General features: G+C 48.9%; 1 protein-coding gene across 2 annotated transcripts in view; it reads left to right on the top strand.

Moving 5' to 3' along the window:
- LOC146809444 (ferritin, lower subunit-like) overlaps positions 1-17,741 on the top strand; it is a 31,859-nt gene extending 14,118 nt beyond the window's left edge. For both annotated transcript variants that reach the window (XM_085616294.1, XM_085616295.1), the window contains exons 3-4: positions 14,140-14,265; positions 17,324-17,741. In XM_085616294.1, coding sequence (XP_085472420.1) covers positions 14,140-14,265; positions 17,324-17,473 — 276 coding nt within the window. In that variant the 3' untranslated portion in view covers positions 17,474-17,741. The remainder of the gene's footprint in view (positions 1-14,139; positions 14,266-17,323) is intronic.
- Positions 17,742-19,577: the final 1,836 nt, after the last annotated feature.

Here is a 19,577-nt window from a genome sequence, read left to right as displayed (position 1 = left end):
TTTGACCCCCTCTCCGTGTTGACAATGTTTTGGTACCTTCGTCTGTGCCCTGCCCTTCCATCACGGGGATTGATGTGGGGTAGCTTTTTCCCGCATCTCCTGTCCCCCTGCTTGGGACTGGCTGTTGGCAGGGTTGTGCTGGGGGCCCGGCAGGACGTTCTACGAGCCGTGGACGTGCCCCCATTGCTGTGTTTGCATTGCATCCGCCATTTTCGCGGCAGTTTGCACTGCGCGTCATTGCTCATACTTAGCCTGCACCTGGGCTGGTGTACAGTGCCCTTCGCCGGTGCATTCTGTGTCTCTGATGCGGTTTTAGTTCAGTTGTCAATGTTTATCTGAATTCTGTGTGGCGATGATGACTGACGACTCACTTAGCTCCTGCGTGTCATGTGGGTGTTTTCACTTCTTGCACAGATTATATTCACGATCATCCATTTGCCTCGCACGTGTGTTGGAGTCCGGACGAGACACAGTCTTTTCCTTCTGTGCGTGTCCTGCTGGGGCCTCGCCTACGTTCTCAGTTCCGATGGCCTGGCGGTCGGCGGCGGGGCTTCTCTCTTTGTACTCGTGTCTTACCAGCTTGGGCGGGTGCATTCCCCGGCGCGGCTTGCATCTCCCATGGCGCTCATGTCTGGCGCTCTCCTGCTGGAATTCCTGGCCGGGTCTTCTAGGGGACGGGGTGCCGCTTGCCATCGCGTTTTCTGTCTCTGCCTCTGAGGGGCGTGGCTGTTTCTCCCTCTCTGGTGCAGCCGGTCCCGCTGTCGGTGAACACTCCCTCTCGCTCCTGCGGTTCCAAGGTCTGTCTGTGATCTGTGAGCGGTGTTTTTTTTTCCACTCCTGTCTTGGACCTGAATGAACGGCGTGGCTTCTATTTCTTATGGGGACGTATGTACCGCCTTCGGTAAGGTCTTAGATTCTTCCTCTGAAGATTAGGTGTTCAATCCCTGGTCTTTCAATGTCACTGTTTGCTGTGACATAGTGTACTTATGTGTGTTGTCTTTATATTGTCGTGTTGTGGTTGACTTGAGGTGCCACTATTTTCTCCGGTCAGTTCTGGCGCATGGGTTCGGTTCCTGCCATTGCCCTCTTTGTTTCCCTTGGGTATATGTTCATGTATTGCCCTAGCGCACGGTACTTGTACAGCAGTACTTGCACTGCGCCATGCTGTGGTTGTGAGTTTGTGCCTCACCTGGAGCAGCTGAGTGCTTTTTCATAAACCGTTTCACATACGGTAGTGTTTAGGCTCCTTAGGGTCTTTCCTTCTAGTCTCAGTGGTGGCGCTGGGTCTGCATCCGCGCCCCCACCCCCTTAGTTTGCCTTCCCGGTGTCTCGGGATGTTTTGGTGGGGCCTGTTCTTGGCTCTTGTTTTCCACTTGGGCCTCTCTCCTGTTGACTGCCCCTCTGCTGCACTGTTGCCCCCCAGTGGCTGACCATCACTCCCGACAGTGCGTGCAGCAACCGGAGCCTGTTCCTCCATCCAGGGTGCATGCCAGTGGGTCCCTGTGGTTCTCCCCATGGGTTCCCGGCGCCCTAGGAGTTCCGGGTGGCGGGGTGTTTGGTGTTCCGTCGGATGAGTCATTGTGGCCTAGTAATTAAGGTCTCTGACTCTCACTGAGAAGGTTATGAGTTCAAATGCTGTAAACTAGGGTGCGCAGTTCCTTGCTCCTGTCTTCTGCCCCGCATGCTTGTGTGGCCCAGTTGACTGTTTTTTCAGGCTCTTCTTGAGCTTGGCTTCTCGTCCCGTTCCTGTTGGCTCTCTGGTCTTGTGCCTCCGTTAGCACGGGCTCTCCCTGACCTGGCTGCTCTCGTTTCCCACGTGTGCTTTCATGGTGTCAAATGGTGGTTTTGGTTTCTGCAGTGCTTTTGGGGGCGCTGTTGTGGGTCCATCTTTTGCCTCTCCTCGCGTCCTGGGTGGCCTCTGTTTTGGGATCATGGACCCTTTCTCCTGCCTTGCTGCCCTGCTGTCCCCTGTTTTTGGTTCTGAGACTCGCCTGTTCGTGCCCAGGGTCGGTTGATCTTTGAGTGGGCTGCTGCCTTTGAGGGCGTTTGCTGGGTCGGGTCGGGGTTTCGGCTCTCACCTTTCTTGCGGTTGGTCGTTGGCCAGTGCTTGCTGTGTTTGGCTGGATCCTGTCCCCCTTCCTCTCGTGGTCTCGGCCTGTTTCAGGGTGGAGGCATGCTGCTCTGGTTCCGGGCGCTTCCCCTTGGTTTGTCCTCTGCCCCGCTGGTTTCGGGTCCTGTCGGGGGCCCGTGGTTGGGCTTTCAGCTTCTGCCTGTGGCTCCGCTGGGCTGCCAGGTCCTGTGCCTCCTTGGGGCAGGCTCACACTGGACTAGGGTTGGTATACGGCCTCTGTCATCCTATGTTTCCTTGTGGGTGCCTTTGGTTGTCACGGTGGTCTCCTGGTACCTCGGTTTCCTTTCGACCGTTTGTTGTGCCCGGCGGAGTTGGTCCTGTCTGGGTTAGTAGTTGGTGGTGCCCGCTTCTTTCCCCTTCTTCTGGGTTGCGGGCCGGGCGCTCGGTTCCCATCCCTCCCTGTCGGCAGGTGGGTCCTGCGGTCGTCTTTTTCTGGACTCTGGGGCTGGGGCAGGGGCTCAAGTTCCCGATTTTGGTTGGTGTCTGCCTGGGACTGCCTGGTGCTGTGGGCTGGTTCTCCTGTGGGGCCCATGTCTGGTCCGGTGCTCGGCCTTCTGTCACCCGTTCCTTGGCTGGTCTGGGCTTTGCCCCAGTTTTGCCCCGGCCCTGCGGGGCGTTCTTGTTGCTCTCCAGGGCGTTTTCTCCCCTGCTTCGTGCCCCAGGGGGTTTGCAGGGTTCCCCACTGTTGCCTTTTTTTTGTCACGTTGGTGCTTTCCTTGCCTGGCTCACTTTTGTTCTGGTTTGTGCCCCCTGGTGTTGCCTGTTCAGACTTTTCATCTGGGCTACCGGCTTTGCGCTTTCCTGGGGTCCCTTTTATTCCATGGGTTCCGGGCTTGTTTGGCCTGGCCAGGGCATTTGTCCTGTTGGTGGTGCTCACCTGAGGGCTTCGCCAGTGGCGTCTGCTGCTGCTGCTGTGGGTGGACTTGCGGGCGGTTGCTCAGTGGTCCGTGTTTTGCCTCTGTGGGCGTGGGTTTTTGTCCTGCCCCTGTTTCTTGCTTTCCCGTGAACTCCCGGTTCTCCTCTCCCAGGCGGGGCCCTGCTCTTCCGGTGTGGACTTTGAGTCCCATTCCTCTTTGTCCCTGGTTTTGGGGTCCTGGGCCTCCTGGCTCGGGTGGCTCCCTGGGAGTGTTGACTTGGCTCGTTCGCCCAGCTCTTCTGTCCTTCTCGTCTTGGGTGTGTACCAGGGAGCTATTGCTCAGTGGCGAGTCTTGTGCCTTTGGTGGCAAAGGTTTTCGCAGGACAGGTGTTCAAAACCTGCCAATGCTCTCGCCGTATCCTGGGGTGGTAACATTTCAAATTGTGCACCTCCAGGTGCGCTCCTGGTCCTGTCGGGTCTTTTGTTCAGCTGGGCCGGGTCTAGTTGTTGCCCGCCTGGGTGCTGACTTCGGTTTCTTCTTGTGGGACGTTGCCGGGTTGCATCGGTCTTGGTGTAATTGGCCCTGCTTGCTGTTCGGGGGCCTGTTAGCTGTTGCTTTTGGCACCGTACGGTCAGGTTCCGTACCTTCTCTGTCCTCCTTCGGCTTTTGGTTCAGGCGGATTTTTTGGCGACTCTTCGTGTCTCGGGACGTCTGGGTTTTCGGCCCTTACAGTGTCTTTCTGTCCCGGGCTGGTTCTTCCTGCTCGTGGTTGCCTCTATTGGGTGGTCCTTCCACTCATCTAGCCCGATGGGTTTGCCCTCCTCCTTGGGCGTCCCTTTCCGGTCCGTTAGTTTCTTGTGAGTTTCCATGAAGCCGCTTGGCTTTGGTATGTGCTCACTTTGTGAGGAAGACTAACGAGGAGGTAATGGCCCGATTACTTACCGGTAATCTTCATTACTCCAAGTATAGTCTCCAAGTATAGTCTTTCTCACCACATGAGTTCCCATCCCATCCTCCCTGTCTGGCTATCGGCTTCATGTTTGTGCTTGATAGTTTCAGGCTGAAGGGTTGGGCTGGCCCGCCTCTTATAGAGGTCAGGGGTGTAATGGGTCGGCCATATTGGGAAGGGATGGGAGGCATGGCAGGCTGACTTTTTTTTTTGCTTTGGAGGGTTCTGGTGTGGGAGCTGAAGCTCACTTTGTTAGTCATGTGTCGAGGAAGACTATACTCGGAGTAATGAAGATTACCGGTAAGTAATCAGGGCATTAACGCAGAGCACCTGCGCAGAATGGCCCTTCCCCAATTTAAGAGATTTCAGAGAACCGGAAATATCCCGACAGAGCCAGCCAGACCTATCAAGGCACATAGTTGTGTAATTGAACAGCTGTGGCTCCTTGTGTCAGGGCCTCGCCCCACCTTAATTCCTCCTCCAAATAGCTCTTTTGTTGATAAAGAAGGGGATGTGCTCATACTGATGGTCATAGCTAGCTGAGAGCAGTTCCTATCTTTCTACAGACTATAATCCACAAATTTGCATGTGCAGCCAGGTTTCATGTAAACATTTACAAGGCTGATGATTTCAAAGGCCTGATGCCAATAAGGTCACCAGCCTACTAAGCCATATTGTGCAACCCTACGGACCACTCCCTACCTAAAAGGACATAAATAGTCGCGGGTACTTCAGTCTGAAGCCCTGTTGCACCAGGGGCTAAGCATCAATCGGACCCTGGCGCTGTTACACCCCACCCTTTCATTGCTAGTCACAGGTTGGGGTGGGTCAGCCAGCCTCCCAGACCCCACCCCCCCTCCTATCCGGAGCTGTACAACTGTTGGGTAGAGGCTGCAGGCCGAACATGGTGTACTGAAGCTTGCACACCAGTTTAGGTCCGTGAGTGTTCATAAAACGCTGCATGGGTATGATTCTGCGATGTACTTCAATTGCATTGTAGTAGCGATCAAACACTTTTTTGTAGTGTAAAAGACTGCTAGCACGTGAAAATGTTTAAATGCCACCTGTGGTTGACCTGTTTTATGTGTCTGTCAGCAAGTAACTGCAGCGACAAAGGAAGGGAAGGGATAAATCCAGTAAAACGCAATCTGCTTGAAGACATTCCCTTTTTAGTTTGAATTTAATATGGGGGTTGCTTATAAGCCCACAGCTGCCAATGTTTCAGATTGCTTATGTGTGACATTTTCATAATTTTAGTGTAATTATGAGTGACATTCAAAGACTGAGTGGCACTTTGTCGCGAGCAAAAATCAAGCAATGAAGATGAGGAAAATATATAAATATCAGAAAATACAACCATTTGAGCAACGAGAAACTCTATCAAGATCTTAAAACTGCTGCAAAGCACCAGAAATGAAAGGCCGCTCACCTAGTGCCCTTGTAACCTGATCATACTGTTTAATAAGTAACCAATAAACAGATCCTGCCTTAGCCAGCCTGCACTGACTGTATGATGCTGTATTCATTTGGGCCCAGTCTATCCAGGCTCTCCACTGGGACTCTACTGACTAACCAAACAAACAGAATGTGAGCGGCCCCAGCGCGGATGACCGCTGCCTCCGACTTCCAATAAACTAGGATAGTCATTCACAGACGCCTCGAGGACAAAGCGTTAGTCCATTGAGTCCTTCTCATTCTCATACCAGGCTGACGCCATGCCAATTCAGTGCTTCAGAAATGTATATAATAATCTCGTGTTTTGACATTGTGACAGAGCTATGAAAACCAAAACGTTTAGATGCAATGCACTGTAAGGTAAACATGTCATGCAACTTTAAAAATAAATAAATAAGCTCAGTAATAGACATACTTCAGACATGCAGGCGGATTTGACTTTCAAGATTTGCTGCACTGAACCGTGAACCTGACATCCACTTGATTCATGTTTCTGACATGCACCAGATACATGGTTGACATACGGGGGAGCGTGAATGACAGAATAAATGAAATAGGTGATTGCCATTCAACTGAACCTACGAAATGTATGAACTGGAACGCAAATGCCCCATGTATTGAAACGTGAATGCCATGCATTGAAACTTCTGAATGGTAGGCAGTCAAACATGAATGGCACACCACACGGATTGAAACATGCAAGACACACAATGAAACGTGAGCAGCAGGAGGTCAAGCATGTAAGTGTAGCGCAGTGAAACACGTAAATGATATTAGCAAGGGAGCAGCACATGGCTTTGGCCATATGTGTTTCAGCAGTTATAATTTGCCTACTGCACTGCTGCAGCCCTGGCCTTGTCACAGAGCTCACACCTGGGACGGGGCGCAGGGCCCGGTCACCACTTTGCCACCCCCCTCAGCTGTTTTCACTGCCATGTGGTGTAGACCATCGGGAGGCTGAGGCTGCAGTGCACACTACAAAAGTAAATTAGGATTCGGACTGACTAGGAGTACAGCATCTGCCCGTCCTGCTGAAGCACCGGGCAAGCTGCGCCTCTGGAGAGAGGCTGAGGCAGGCGCTGCCCGGATGTTTGCAGTTTGTTATTCCTCTTGGAAAGTCTTTGGCAGTCACGAGGTCGGTGACTCCTCCTTTGGATCGTATTACGCATGGGCTGCGGCTCCATCCTCAGATTGTTTTTTTCCGCCATCGGGCTCGGATGTGATCTTCGCGCTCTGGTTCCGAACAGCTTCCAGTTCGACGGTCGACGCGCAATCCTCACCTTAAACCGCGGTATTGTTTCGATCGCGATCTCCCCCACTCGACACGCCTTCTCATCGGCACGGACCTTCAGTTCCTGTCGTCGACGGCGGCCTTCAGGCCTCTCCAAGCTTCGGTCCTGGCTAATGGAAAGGACTCCATTTAAAAAGTGCCCTCGATGTGGGTCCAAATTCCCCCACACCGATCTCCACGAGGTATGCAATCTCTGCCTCTCCCCTGAACACGAGACTCGAGACTGTCCGGCGTGTAAGTCCTTCCGGTCCAAAAAGACTATTCGGGACCGAAGAGCCAGAAGAACTATGGCGCACTCCTCGACGACTATTCCGGACGACATCTTTTGAGAAGGCATCGACGCTCCAGAGCAGTACACCGAAGAGGGCCTCATCAGCGCTTCCGAGGCCGACGACTCAGATGTGGAGGACATCACCCCAGCGCAGAGGGTCGGGAGTACTGATTCCCCCCCCCCACACCCCTGCCGGCACCGAAAAAGGCTCCGGTCACGCCTTTGCCTCCGGGCCTAGGCAAGACCAAGGACACTGCTTCCAACACCCCACCTTCGGGCCCGGTGAAGAAGCCAAGCAGGCCTTCCGGCGGCTCGGGCTCGAGCCAGCCTACTCCCGGCACCGATAAATGCACTTCGGTGCCGAAAAAGAAGCCGATCCCCATATTGACACCGAGCTCCGCACCGAAGCACTCTGAGTCGAAACCCAGCTCTTCGGCACCGACAACACCTTCGGTGCCGACCAAAGCACACAAGGCCACCGGCACCGACACTTCGAGGCCGAAATCCATCTCGGTGCCGACCAAGCGTCCGGAGGTTCCCAAACCAGGTTCCAAACAAAGAACCGGCCCGGAAAAGCCTAAAAAGCCAACGGCCCCGATTCCTTCGGCGCCGACGGACAGACCAGCCTCACCGGACTTATTTACACCGGATCCCTTGCAGAAAACACTCACCAAGGATCCAAAAACTGGACATTTGACACTTTCTTCCAAAAAGAGACATTTGGAGAAGCCTGCTCCACCTCCGCCTCCAAAAAGGAAGGGCTCTGCTACCTCCCCGTTCAGAATACCTTCCCCACCTCCACCCCCCCCAACCCCGCCTTCTCCACCCCCAACCTCATCGTTCTCCCACCCCTTCTCCACAAGATAATGATCACGGGGACCCATATGATGACATAGGGGATGTTCCCCAGGACCTACCCGCAGGGGACCCCACTCTTACAGGATCCCCAGACTAATGGGACGACTACAATATACCTGATATCCCCAACGTCCCACAAGATGACCTTTAACCCTCCAGGCCATCTCCACCAGAGGACTCATTGGGGTTCCACCACCTACTACAAAGGGCGGCACACTATCACGGGGTAGACTTGCATACCGACCCCGTGGAGGAAGATTTCCTCCTCGACGCGTTCGACACCACACATAGGTCTACCTCCATATTACCTATGCTTAAAGGAGTGGTAAAGCATGCGCCAGAGGTTTTTAAGGACCCAGTTAGAGCTAGGGTCATAACCAGCGCATCGAGGAAAAAATACAAAGCTGCCCCTACAGATCCCTCCTACATCAGAGGGCCAGCGCCACTAGACTCTCTAGTTGTATCCACTGCACGTAAAAGGGCAAATTCCCAGGCGTCAGGCGAAGCACCACCACCTGACAAAGAGTCAAAGCTACTGGATGCATCAGGGAAACGTACTGCGCCACAAGCAGCCAATATGTGGCATAACGCCAATACTCAAGCCCTATTGGCCAGATATGACCGGGCACATTATGACGAGTTAGAGAGCATAATGCACCACCTCCCTGAGAAATATAAAGCTAGGGCCAACGAACTACTTCAAGAGAGTAAGACTGTCACAAACACCTCTATACGCTGTGCCTTAGATGCAGCAGACACAGCTTCCAGGGCCATCAATACAAGCGTCCTCCCGTCGCCATGCTTGGCTGAGAATATCGGGGTTTAAACCGGAGGTACAAGCCTCCATCCTTAACCATCCCTTTGACCAGGAACATCTATTTGGCCCAAAGGTAGATGAGGCCCTAGAAAGATACAGATACGGCGAAGTCCATGGGAGCCTTACAGTCACACCCTCCTAGACACTCCTTTCGCCGCTCTTCCTTTCGCAGTACATCTAGAGGCTACTCCTCAGATACCGCGTCCACCTCGTACAAATCCCCCACTCAGTCCACCTTCACGAGGGGTTATCAAAGAGGCGGCTATAGGGGTAACAATAATAAAGGCCGAGTCAAAACAAACAACGCCCGCTCTGCCACAACGCCTACCCAGTGACTTCCCCCCACTCCCCCCAGACCATTCCACTCCGGTCGGGGGCAGACTCCAACATTTCCTTTCCGTCTGGGCGACCATCACCTCAGACAAATGGGTGACACAAATAATTCAATCAGGCTACTGCATAGAACTAATATCTACCCCCCCCCCCCCCCCAACTTTCCACCCAGGCAGCGCCCAATGTCACAAGAACATTTAATACTCCTAAAGCAGGAGGTAGTCTCCCTCCTACAAAAACAGGCAATAGAACCCGTTCCTACCAACCAACAAAACATCCCTATATTTTCTCATACCAAAAAGGGACGAGACTCTGCGGCCCATCCTAGATCTCCGGCCCCCAAACACATACATACACTCCGACCATTTTCATATGGTAACGCTTCAGCAGGTACTTCCGCTCCTCTCCCAAAACGACTTTTTGACCACCCTAGATCTAAAAGACGCGTATTTTCACATTCCGGTGCACAAAGCTCATCGCAAGTACCTCCAGATTTTAGTGGACGGACAACACTTCCAATTCAAGGTGCTCCCGTTCGGAGTTACAACAGCGCCAAGGGTATTCACCAAGTGCCTAGCAGTGGTAGCAGCACATTTACGAAGACAACACATCCACGTCTTCCCATACTTAGATGACTAGCTAATAAAAGCCGGGTCGTACAATCAGTGTGTTCAACACACATCTACCACTATTCAATTACTCCACCAGCTGGGCTTCACAGTAAACCACCAGAAGTCCCATCTCCAACCATCCCAAATAAAACAATACCTCGGTGCCACCATAGACACCTCAAGAGCACTAGCCAACCCCAATCCGGCCAGGATTGCAAGCATTCAAGCTCTACGCGCAAAATTCGCACTACAACACTCCCTTCCAGCTCGAGTGTTTATGCAACTAATAGGGATGATGGCCTCTTGCATTTTCATAGTGCCTCACGCAAGACTCCAGATGCGTCCTCTCCGAGTGCTTAGTGCGCCAATGGAACCAGGCCCAGGGTCAATTAACAGATCTGGTGTGGGTAGACGGTCGCACCCATCGCTCTCTGCAGTGGTGGAACACCACAAACCTTTCCAAAGGTCGACCGTTCCTGGACCCGGTTCCTCAAATAGTACTGACAACAGACGCATCGCTCTCTGGCTGGGGAGCTCATCTGTTACATCTCACCACACAGGGCAAGTGGACACCTCAACAAAAGTTACTCCATATCAACCATCTGGAGTTACTAGCAATCTTCTTAGCCCTAAAATCTTTCCAAACTCAAATTTCAGGCAAGGCAGTCCTGATCCGAACAGACAACATGACAGCCATGTATTATATCCAAAAACAAGGCGGCACACACTCTCCACAGCTCTCTCACCTAGCACAGAGCATATGGAGATGGGCGATACCCCCAGAAAATCTTTCTCCTAGCTCAGCATGTCCCAGGAGTCCAAAACACAGTGGCAGATCTGCTCAGCAGACAGACGCAGCAGATCCACGAGTGGGAGCTTCACCCGCAAGTTCTTCACCCATACTTTCAAATGTGGGGGCATCCACAGATAGACCTCTTCGCCACCCACAAACGCCAAATGCCCAAGCTTCGCGGCCAGATACCCACACCCATTGTCCAAAGGAAATGCGATATGGATGAACTGGTCAGGCAAATTTGCGTACGCTTTTCCGCCTCTCCCACTCATTCCACTAGTGGTGCGCAAACTACAACAACACTCCCTCACACTAATCTTAGTAGCTCCAATGTGGGCCAGACAACCATGCTATACCACACTGCTGGAACTATCTGTAGTGCCACACCAAAAACTACACCTCTCTCCACACCTCTTAACCCAGAACCATGGAGAGATCAAACACCCGGACCCAGCGCAGCTCAATCTTGCAATCTGGCTCCCGAAATCTTAGAATTCGGGTACCTAAATCTTCCCCCTGACTGTATGAACGTCATCAGAGAAGCTAGAAGACCTACCACTAGAGCGTGCTACGCCGCCAAGTGGAAACGTTTTGTTGTTTATTGCCATAACACCATCAATCCACTGGACGTGTCCATTCAACACATAATAGGCTACTTACTCCACCTACAAAGGTGCAATCTAGCCTATACGTCCAGTAGACTACACCTCGCAGCTATTGCAGCTTACCTACAAAACGGGCAACATCTCTCATTCTTCAGAGTACCTGCCATTAAAGCCTTCATGGAAGGCCTTAAAAGAATAATTCCCCCCAGAGTGCCACCCTCACCTGTATGGAACTTAAATATCGTTCTTACAAGGCTAATGGGGCCTCCCTTCGAACCTCTCCATAAATGCGAACTACAGTTCCTAACACGGAAAACCGCTTTTCTTGTAGCCATCACTTCCCTTAGAAGGGTCAGTGAGATACAAGCACTTACCATCCAAGAACCCTTTCTCCAAATGCACCATAACAAAGTTGTTCTCCGTACCAACCCAAAATTCCTCCCTAAAGTCATTTCTCCCTTTCACCTAAACCAAACAGTAGAACTACCAGTATTTTTCTCGCAACCACAGACCGTTGCAGAAAGGGCTCTTCACACACTGGATGTGAAACGAGTCTTACTCTACTACATTCAGAGAACACAATCTTTCCGTAAGACCAAACAACTGTTTGTTTCTTTCTCTCCACCACACAAAGGTAACCTCATCTCAAAATCGGGGATAGCTAGGTGGATTGTAAAATGCATTCAAATCTGGTACCATAAAGCAAAGCGAACGCTATCCATTCCCCCGAAAGCCCATTCTACACGAAACATAGGGGCTTCCATGGCATTCTTAGGGAACATCCCATTAGATGATATCTGCAAAGCAGCTACATGGTCAACACCACACACTTTCACCAAACACTATTGTGTAGATGTGCAAACTAAGCAACAAGCTAGTGTGGGCCAGGCTGTACTCAAAACATTATTTCAAATCACTGCAACAGATACGGGTGGTCGCCGCTAACAGTGGGTACTGCTATATAATCTATGCACAAGTGTGTAATCTGCAGCTCGTATGCCTCGAACGGAATATGCTACTTACCAGTATGCATCTGTTCTTGGCATGTAGAGCTGCAGATCTACACACGCCCACCCGCCTCCCCGGCTACCTTAACCTGTTCCAGTTTATCTTATTTAGATAGCACACACATGGGCATCTTCACTGTTACTACTACACTCCATCTTTTCCTGCTGGCGAAAAACAATCGGAGGATGGAGCTGAAGCCCATGCGCAATACGATCCAAAGGAGGAGTCACCGACCTTGTGACTTCCAAAGACTTTCCAAGAGGAAAAACAATCTGCAAACATCCGGGCCCAACACCAGATGGCGATCTATGCATAGTGTGTAGATCTGCAGCTCTACATGCCAAGAACAGATGCATACTGGTAAGTAGCATATTCCTTATTCTGGCTGTCCATCACATACAGAGTGTTTGTGCAAGTCACAAAGCCATTCACAAATCTTGGACATTGCAAGTTGGGGTTTCACTTTAGCCTCCCACTCTGTGCCACGGATTTAATGATCCCAATTTCTCTTTATACATTTGTTGAAAGTGATACGGACATAGAAAGGATCCGAGGACTTGGCATTAGTTGTGATTTTACATAAATGTCATAATGTCTGACATTAGAGAACAGAGCTACCACTTTGCACACCCAAATCATACACATTTCCTCTTGTAAGAGCCGAGTGTCTTCATACAGGCTCAAGAGTCACATAGGAAAGCTACCTCTTTGCTTGCACATATCCTGTGTGCCCTGGGTTTGTGAATCAGGTCTTGGCTTTCACATTTCCGAGATAAACTAAACTGATTTAATTACAAGATGGTAGTTAATATCCTATCCATGGCGTTCTCTTGCTTGCAATTTCTTGGATAGAGGTCTTGCAACCTATGCCAGTTCTTCCCAAACGTTTTTGAACCATGGCCCAGTTTTAATAACAACAAATTTTTGCAACCCACCTAGCTTTAACGACCATAGTAGACCTGCTTTCAAAATACTGTGATTACCAAAATACATTCCTTTCTAACATAAATTGTTTGTAAATGTCACTACGCTGACCATGCTCTTCACTATGTTTATATTGGACTGTGGCCAAGATACTGATCTGCCCATAAAAGTGGCAGATGGTGAACTGCACTGGAGCTGAAACACTTTTCAGAGGGGGAGGGGGGGGGGGGGGTGGCCTCTGTTCACTAAAATAACCAGCATAGCTGGCAAGGTTTCAGATTGCTCATGTGACATTTTCATAATTTCAGTGTTATGAGTGACATTCAACGACTGTGAGTGACATTTTCTCACAAACTGCATAATGTCCTGACACGTAATATTAGCATGGCCTAGCTGCTAATTTTTCTGATTCTCGGAGTGTGACATTTGTGTGTTCATTGTTTATGATTGAGATTTGATTGCCATACGTGTAACACGGAGTGATATTTTAAGGGGAGTGTAGTCAAGCAATTTTGTCCATTTAATGAGAGCATGTCCCTAGCACCACCCTGTACACTCACTGAACGTAAGCGCAGCTCAGATAAGTTGTGTTGATCTACCTATGATGGGCCAGAACATTTTGACTGTAGTGGGGGATGTACTAGCACCTCAACATAAATGCAATTCACAAGGCGGTTTTAAGCCATGTTTATCTTCATTGACCCTAATGAGGCATGTGATCCAATGCAGCAAAGGCGCTCTAAACCAGCATGTAAATAGGAATATGGGAGGAGGTGAAAACTAACCACTTTTCCATACCGTACTTTTTCTTTGTGTTTAGCTTTTCCCGGTGCTCTTAACATCTGATGTGTTCCCGTTAGACACAAACGCACATTGGGTATTTTCTGTCTACTAAACTGCGCGTGCTGACGCGTGCCCTCTTCCAGGTCTGGTGGTTTGTGTATGTATGCACCTAAGAGGCCTCACATTATGATGTGCTTGTGTCTACCAGAGCTTTTGTGTTGACATGCGGGTGCTGCCATCTCCTGTGTTTGCACAGTTGGTCTTGTGTATGCACACTGTTTGTATTTTATGAGCGTGAACCTCTTAAGATGCATGTGTGAGCCTCTCCTACCTTACAGGATGATGGATCTGCTCTGTGGTCTCCAAGAAGTGGTTTGACATCTGTCTTTAGGAGCTGAGGAAGTATGTTCCAGGCCTGCTGTCCTAGCTTTCTTCTTTCTGTCTCCCTCACAGAAGCCGGCCCAGGATGAGTGGGGCAGCGGTCTGGAGGCCATGGAGGTGGCTCTGCAACTGGAGAAGACGGTGAACCAGGCAGTGCTGGACCTGCATAGACTGGCTGGGGATAAGAATGACCCCCATGTGAGTACACTGCTTTTCCTTATTTGTAACCTGCGGTGATACTTCCAGTTTTGAGATGACTGGCTCCGTCTAAGACACTTTATTATATCCATGGCCATTGGAATTATGCGGCAGGAGAAAGCCAAATTATGTGGCAGGGTTCTGTAAATTATGCGGAAAGAAAAGGCAAATTATGTGGCATATTTTGGCATACTATTACTTTTTTAAAAAACTTGTTAAGACTACCTGGGCATTATTTGCAATTCATTAGTACCAGTTTAATACCCACACATAGCAATAAGCTACAGAAAGGTGACCAGTAAACTTTTGCAAAGGGTCTTCCACTGGGCGGTTAAACCAGTCGCTACATTTTAAGTAACTTTTGAACCGTTTAAGCTAGAAGCAAATGTTTTTTTCATTAAAATCTGCCGGTTATGCAGCAGATGATAGATTATGTGGCAAATGTATAAATTACGCAAAAATCGCAGGTGATGCACAATCTCATAATTCCAGTGGCCCTGATTATATCCATGCCTGGAGCAGTATGTGACTAGGCTGACTAGATTTAAAAAAACAAACTGGGACCTTTTGCAAAAATGGAAGGGCTATAATTTTACATAAGCCGAGGGGCACAGCATGACTTAAATGACAGCACTCATCAACATAAGAGAAACAGAGAGCGGGGCATTAAGTGAACAGATTAAGTGTAATTTTTAAACCCAGTATGATACCTATTAATTAAATTGCTTTCTGATAACCGCTCCTCATTAGTCCTGCTTTAGGACACTCAAACGTTGCTCCCACGGTTTTCAGTCAACATCCTCTAACAAGCATTGGCATAGCCAATAGGTCTCGCCTTTGGGACCTTATAAGTGTTTAGCCATGCAATAGTTGCATAACTAAATACTTATAAGGTCCCAAAAGCGAGACCTATTGGCTATGCAAAGCGGCTGTGCGGCCGCAAAAGTGAAAGTAATCGCGGTAAAGTGCGGCACGCGCGCCCGCGCACATGCACTGTAGCTCTAGGCTGGCCTGGTAGCACTTTTTGGAGCCCTCTCAATAAGTCTCGCCAGACCAGCGCATGCGCTGGGCCGGCCGAGACCTAAAAAGCGGTACATAAGAGCAATTTGCTGGAAGAGCTGGTTAAAAAGAGAACCTGGGACTGTCCCGGCAAATTTGTGGCGCCTGGTCACCCTAATATGGGCCCAGGCATGTCCAGATACAGAGCAGACTTTTGTAAACAACACAACATGTCTATTTGTAAAGCGCACGTTCACCCAAGTGTACCTTGGTGCTGAATAAAAGAATAGTTACCCAACTCATTGGTACTCATTTTATTGACCTCAGAAGGAAAGGCTTAGTGGACCCCTCAGGATTTGAACTGTGACCATGAGTACGAACGCAGGCCCCCACGGTGGACTATTAGTCCACTAAGCCACCAAACCCATCACGGCCAGTGTACGCAGCTGCCTTATGGACCTGCCCCAAAAGGACTGCAGATTATAATAAAAAGGCTAATTGTAATTTTGCCTTGGGTTCAGATAATCCTTATAGCAAAGCGGGTTAAAATGTATGGTAGCTGTTTAGCATAAAGCAGGCCTGGTGGTACACACATTTAAACCCTGAAGAACTGCTGAGCATGTGCATTCAGGCAAGGCTATGCTTGGTATGGCAGTTTTCAGCTAATTATTAATCTGAGATGGGGGCAGTGCTTAATTTGTGCCTGTGTTTACCAGTGCTCCGCTCTGGCACGTAGCACCTATTGGTATTATACTAACAATCACTCCACCACATAGTTACGCTTCCTGGATGGCAGTGTTCTGTCTGCCTTTCATGCCCTTCACCAAGAGCTCTGACAATGGTGAGAGACAGGATGGAGAATATTAAAGTACTCTGATCGCTCTTTTCACCACCTGTGGGAATGTCCAGGGTACCCTGACCTCCCTCCTCTGAAGATGACTGTATGTTCTTCAAGCAATCGCTGGCTTGCCCGCAGGTGGGGTCCCGGATCCTGCAGAAAAATTTAGTTTCGTTATGTTTTACCAGTTGGGTAGATTGAAATTGAAGCATTTTAAATCTTCCTTAGCATTAGGATCTTAGTTGCATAAGGAGTGAGAGAGTAAATAGTTGTAGTTTTGGATGTGCTATGTTAACTTCCTGCTGCAGGTTATAAGCTCCAGTTGCAGTGTGTTAGCTGGAGAGTCTGCTGCAGGTATCACTGTCGGTGTGTGTAACCTGAAGGTTCAATGTAAAACACTTGCTATACAGAGGACCACCTCAAGTTTATTTCCACTCTATGGCTACCCACGCTTCCCATACCCAGTCAGTCCCATATCCTTTGCTGGCAAATGAATAAACTGAAAAGCGTGGACACAGTTTCTTTGTTTTAATTGGCTGGAGTGCAGTGCAAGGCTGACGCTTTGACCAGCCATTTCCAATTAAAAAGCCCCCAAAGTTGTTGCATGCGTTCTTGGCCACATTTGGCCCAATACAGTGCACAGGGTGATTTAGTTTGAGTAGTGTATGGCCACAGCTAAGAGACTCCATCCGTGTACAAATAGTCAGCAACAAGGGGTGCTCACATCCAACAGGATTAATAGATGTCCCAATGGCTGCCCCATAGAAAACATTTTTGGGCCCAACTTCTATTTATTTAAAATAAAATAAGACTGGAGGAGGAGGTTGGAAATCAGTTTGGGTTGTTAACAAGACGTGTGTGATCAGTGGAGTTCTGATGGAAATGCTTATTGACCAATTGTAAATTGGTTCTACTGCTTTTAGGGGCATATGTGTTTTTGTACATCTAATGAACATTTAGGAGTTAATAGGTAAACTCCATTACCCAGTAAGAAGGCTTGGAAGGAATGGGGCTGGTGACTGAATAGTAACTATTCAGAGCTAGAAAGCATGTACGTACAGCAAGCTGAGACTCTTAGCGGTTAGGCATGTGCACAGCTAGGCGAAGCTCTGTGTTGAAGGCAGTAGTGGGTGAAATGTGGGTTTGCAGCTAGTCACAGCGATCATATGTAACCTTCCGTCCATCGCTCATTTCCCGCTCCACCTGCTCTTATCTCTACAGATGTGTGATTTCTTGGACTCGCCATTCCTGACCAACAGCGTGGACACCATGAAGACCCTGGGCGACCACATCACTAGCTTGCGTAAGCTGGGCACCAGCAGCCAGGCGGGCATGGCAGAATACCTCTTCGACAAGCACACCCTAAGCTGAGCCATGTCCATTGTAACTGCTGGAGGTACCACTCCCAGAATGGAGTTCTTGAGGATCTGACACAGTAGAGGACCACAGGATTCAGACCACTGGGGGTCTGGATACCGGTGTGCAACACAGAAGCCATGCTGGGACCAGAGGCTCTGCCTAGAAAGCCCTGGAGACTAGTTTTTTAACTATGAAATTTTCCATACAGTTCAGAAGCTCTTTATATTGTTTGACCTTAATGGACCTGAAATTCAAACGTGTAATAAAACTGTGGTGCTAAGGACGGTGTAATTTGTGTGTGCCCATTAAAGTACTGACATATGAACATAACTATATATTCTTTTCCAAGACGCAAACCTATTTTTATACCGGTTTCATGTTCCCACAACACAGTGACCATGTTAACTCCTGGCCCTCAACTCATGCTCCCATAAAGTCACCCCACTTGGAATTGCCCAATAAGTGGGAGCTAGGTATGGGGATAAAGAACATTATAACTGTAATTGCATCTATATAGCTTTTTCTACCGCTGACAAGGCATCAAATCGATTTACTCCATGGAGCACACTGCTCCGAAACACATGGTTAATGATATGTTCAGTAGTTATTGGTTGGTGATTAATTATTGGGTTTAATCGTGCTTTGAAAGAGACCGATTCATGCATATGCTCCAGTGTTTTTGTGGTGGATTAAGTTAGTAGAATTTAGGTATGATGGTTTGTGCGGGGGGTTGGTGTGGGTATGCAAGTTCTTGCCGATGGTTGGTTGTATTTGATCAGCTAGAAGAGATTGGGTATTGCTAGGTTGCAGGGTATGACTTTTAAAGAATTACAGGTTTTGATCCTAGAGATTAGGTGTTGGTAATTTGCTGAAATACCATAATAGAGATAAGACAACTGTGAACATGATTTAGAGTAGGTTGTGCTAGGAGAGAGGAGGCATGGCCAACATTTTCATACAGAATTTTTGGAACTTAAAGTAAACTTTTGTGATAGCATGCACTTTGAGGATTCAAAACTGTAGAAGGAAACATTTGCTATTTTGGCTACATTTTGATCAGCCCTAGAACCAGGCAAACAGTCTGTCCACTGCCTGACTCCTTCTAGGCCAAAGCTTTAGCAAACACAGCTGAACACCCCAGGGGTTTTAAGCATACATTAATGGTTGGAGGCATATATAGGGACATATTAAGAGCTTTAGGTTGTGCTTGAATAACGTATGACCTCATGATCAAAGTAACATGAGAGAATATAGAGGGTAAGTAATGCAAAGATTAAATGCAAGCAGCAAAATGGAGATTCTGCAAATGCTGGCTTGACTGTCTTTTGATGTTTACCATTAAGGTTTGCCTGAGTATTAATAGCAAGGCAAAGTGGTATCCATTGGAATGCCCCTGGTTTAGCATAGTATAGGATAAGTGTTAGGATAGAAAACCCTGCCCTCCCAGACAGTGGCAGTGTGTTGCCTGAATTTCTGTAGAATGGAGGCCCAGCTATTGAAGTGAAGGGGGGGGGGGGTATTTTGGGCTACATTTACAGAATCCATGAGCCCTTTTGCTTAACAAGGAGATGCAGATTCGTTCTCCAGAGCACTAATTTAGTGGATGGCAAGGGTAAGTGATGGAATTACAAATTCTGTTATTCAAGAAAAGGACCGTCCTTTGCCAGCCCTGATCCTTGTCCCCAATTACTGTTTCAGGGAGATCTCCAACTTAATTGTGCTCATGTTGTGGGTGCCCAGCTTCGTTAGCCCCACTACTTCTTGCTGTGAAAAAGATCACTTTGCACAATGGCTGTCTCTGTGGCTGCCTGAGCAACCTATTTGAAAGAGAACCATCCACATTAATTCTTTCCTAGAAGCAGATTACATTTAGTACAGCTGAACATCGCACATCACAACTTTTATCATCTATGTGTCTCATTAGAATTGAGTAGTGCATATAATGCCTATTGATGACCAGATATGAATTTGGTGGGGGGAAACGGGAGTGGAAGGAAGGGCGGAGAGAATTGGTGGACAAAATTTTGAGATGTCACAGCTACGGTGGATAGGGGACGAGAATTTGGAATGGCCAGTCAGGCAAGATCTGAAGAAAGATTAAGGAATTGTTTAGTGT

This window comes from Triturus cristatus, chromosome 7 (genome assembly GCF_964204655.1).
Source record: "Triturus cristatus chromosome 7, aTriCri1.1, whole genome shotgun sequence".
In the NCBI taxonomy this organism is placed as follows: domain Eukaryota; kingdom Metazoa; phylum Chordata; class Amphibia; order Caudata; family Salamandridae; genus Triturus; species Triturus cristatus.
The sequence above is the reverse complement of the archived record's forward strand: the minus strand, read 5'-3'. Positions and strand labels throughout refer to the sequence as shown.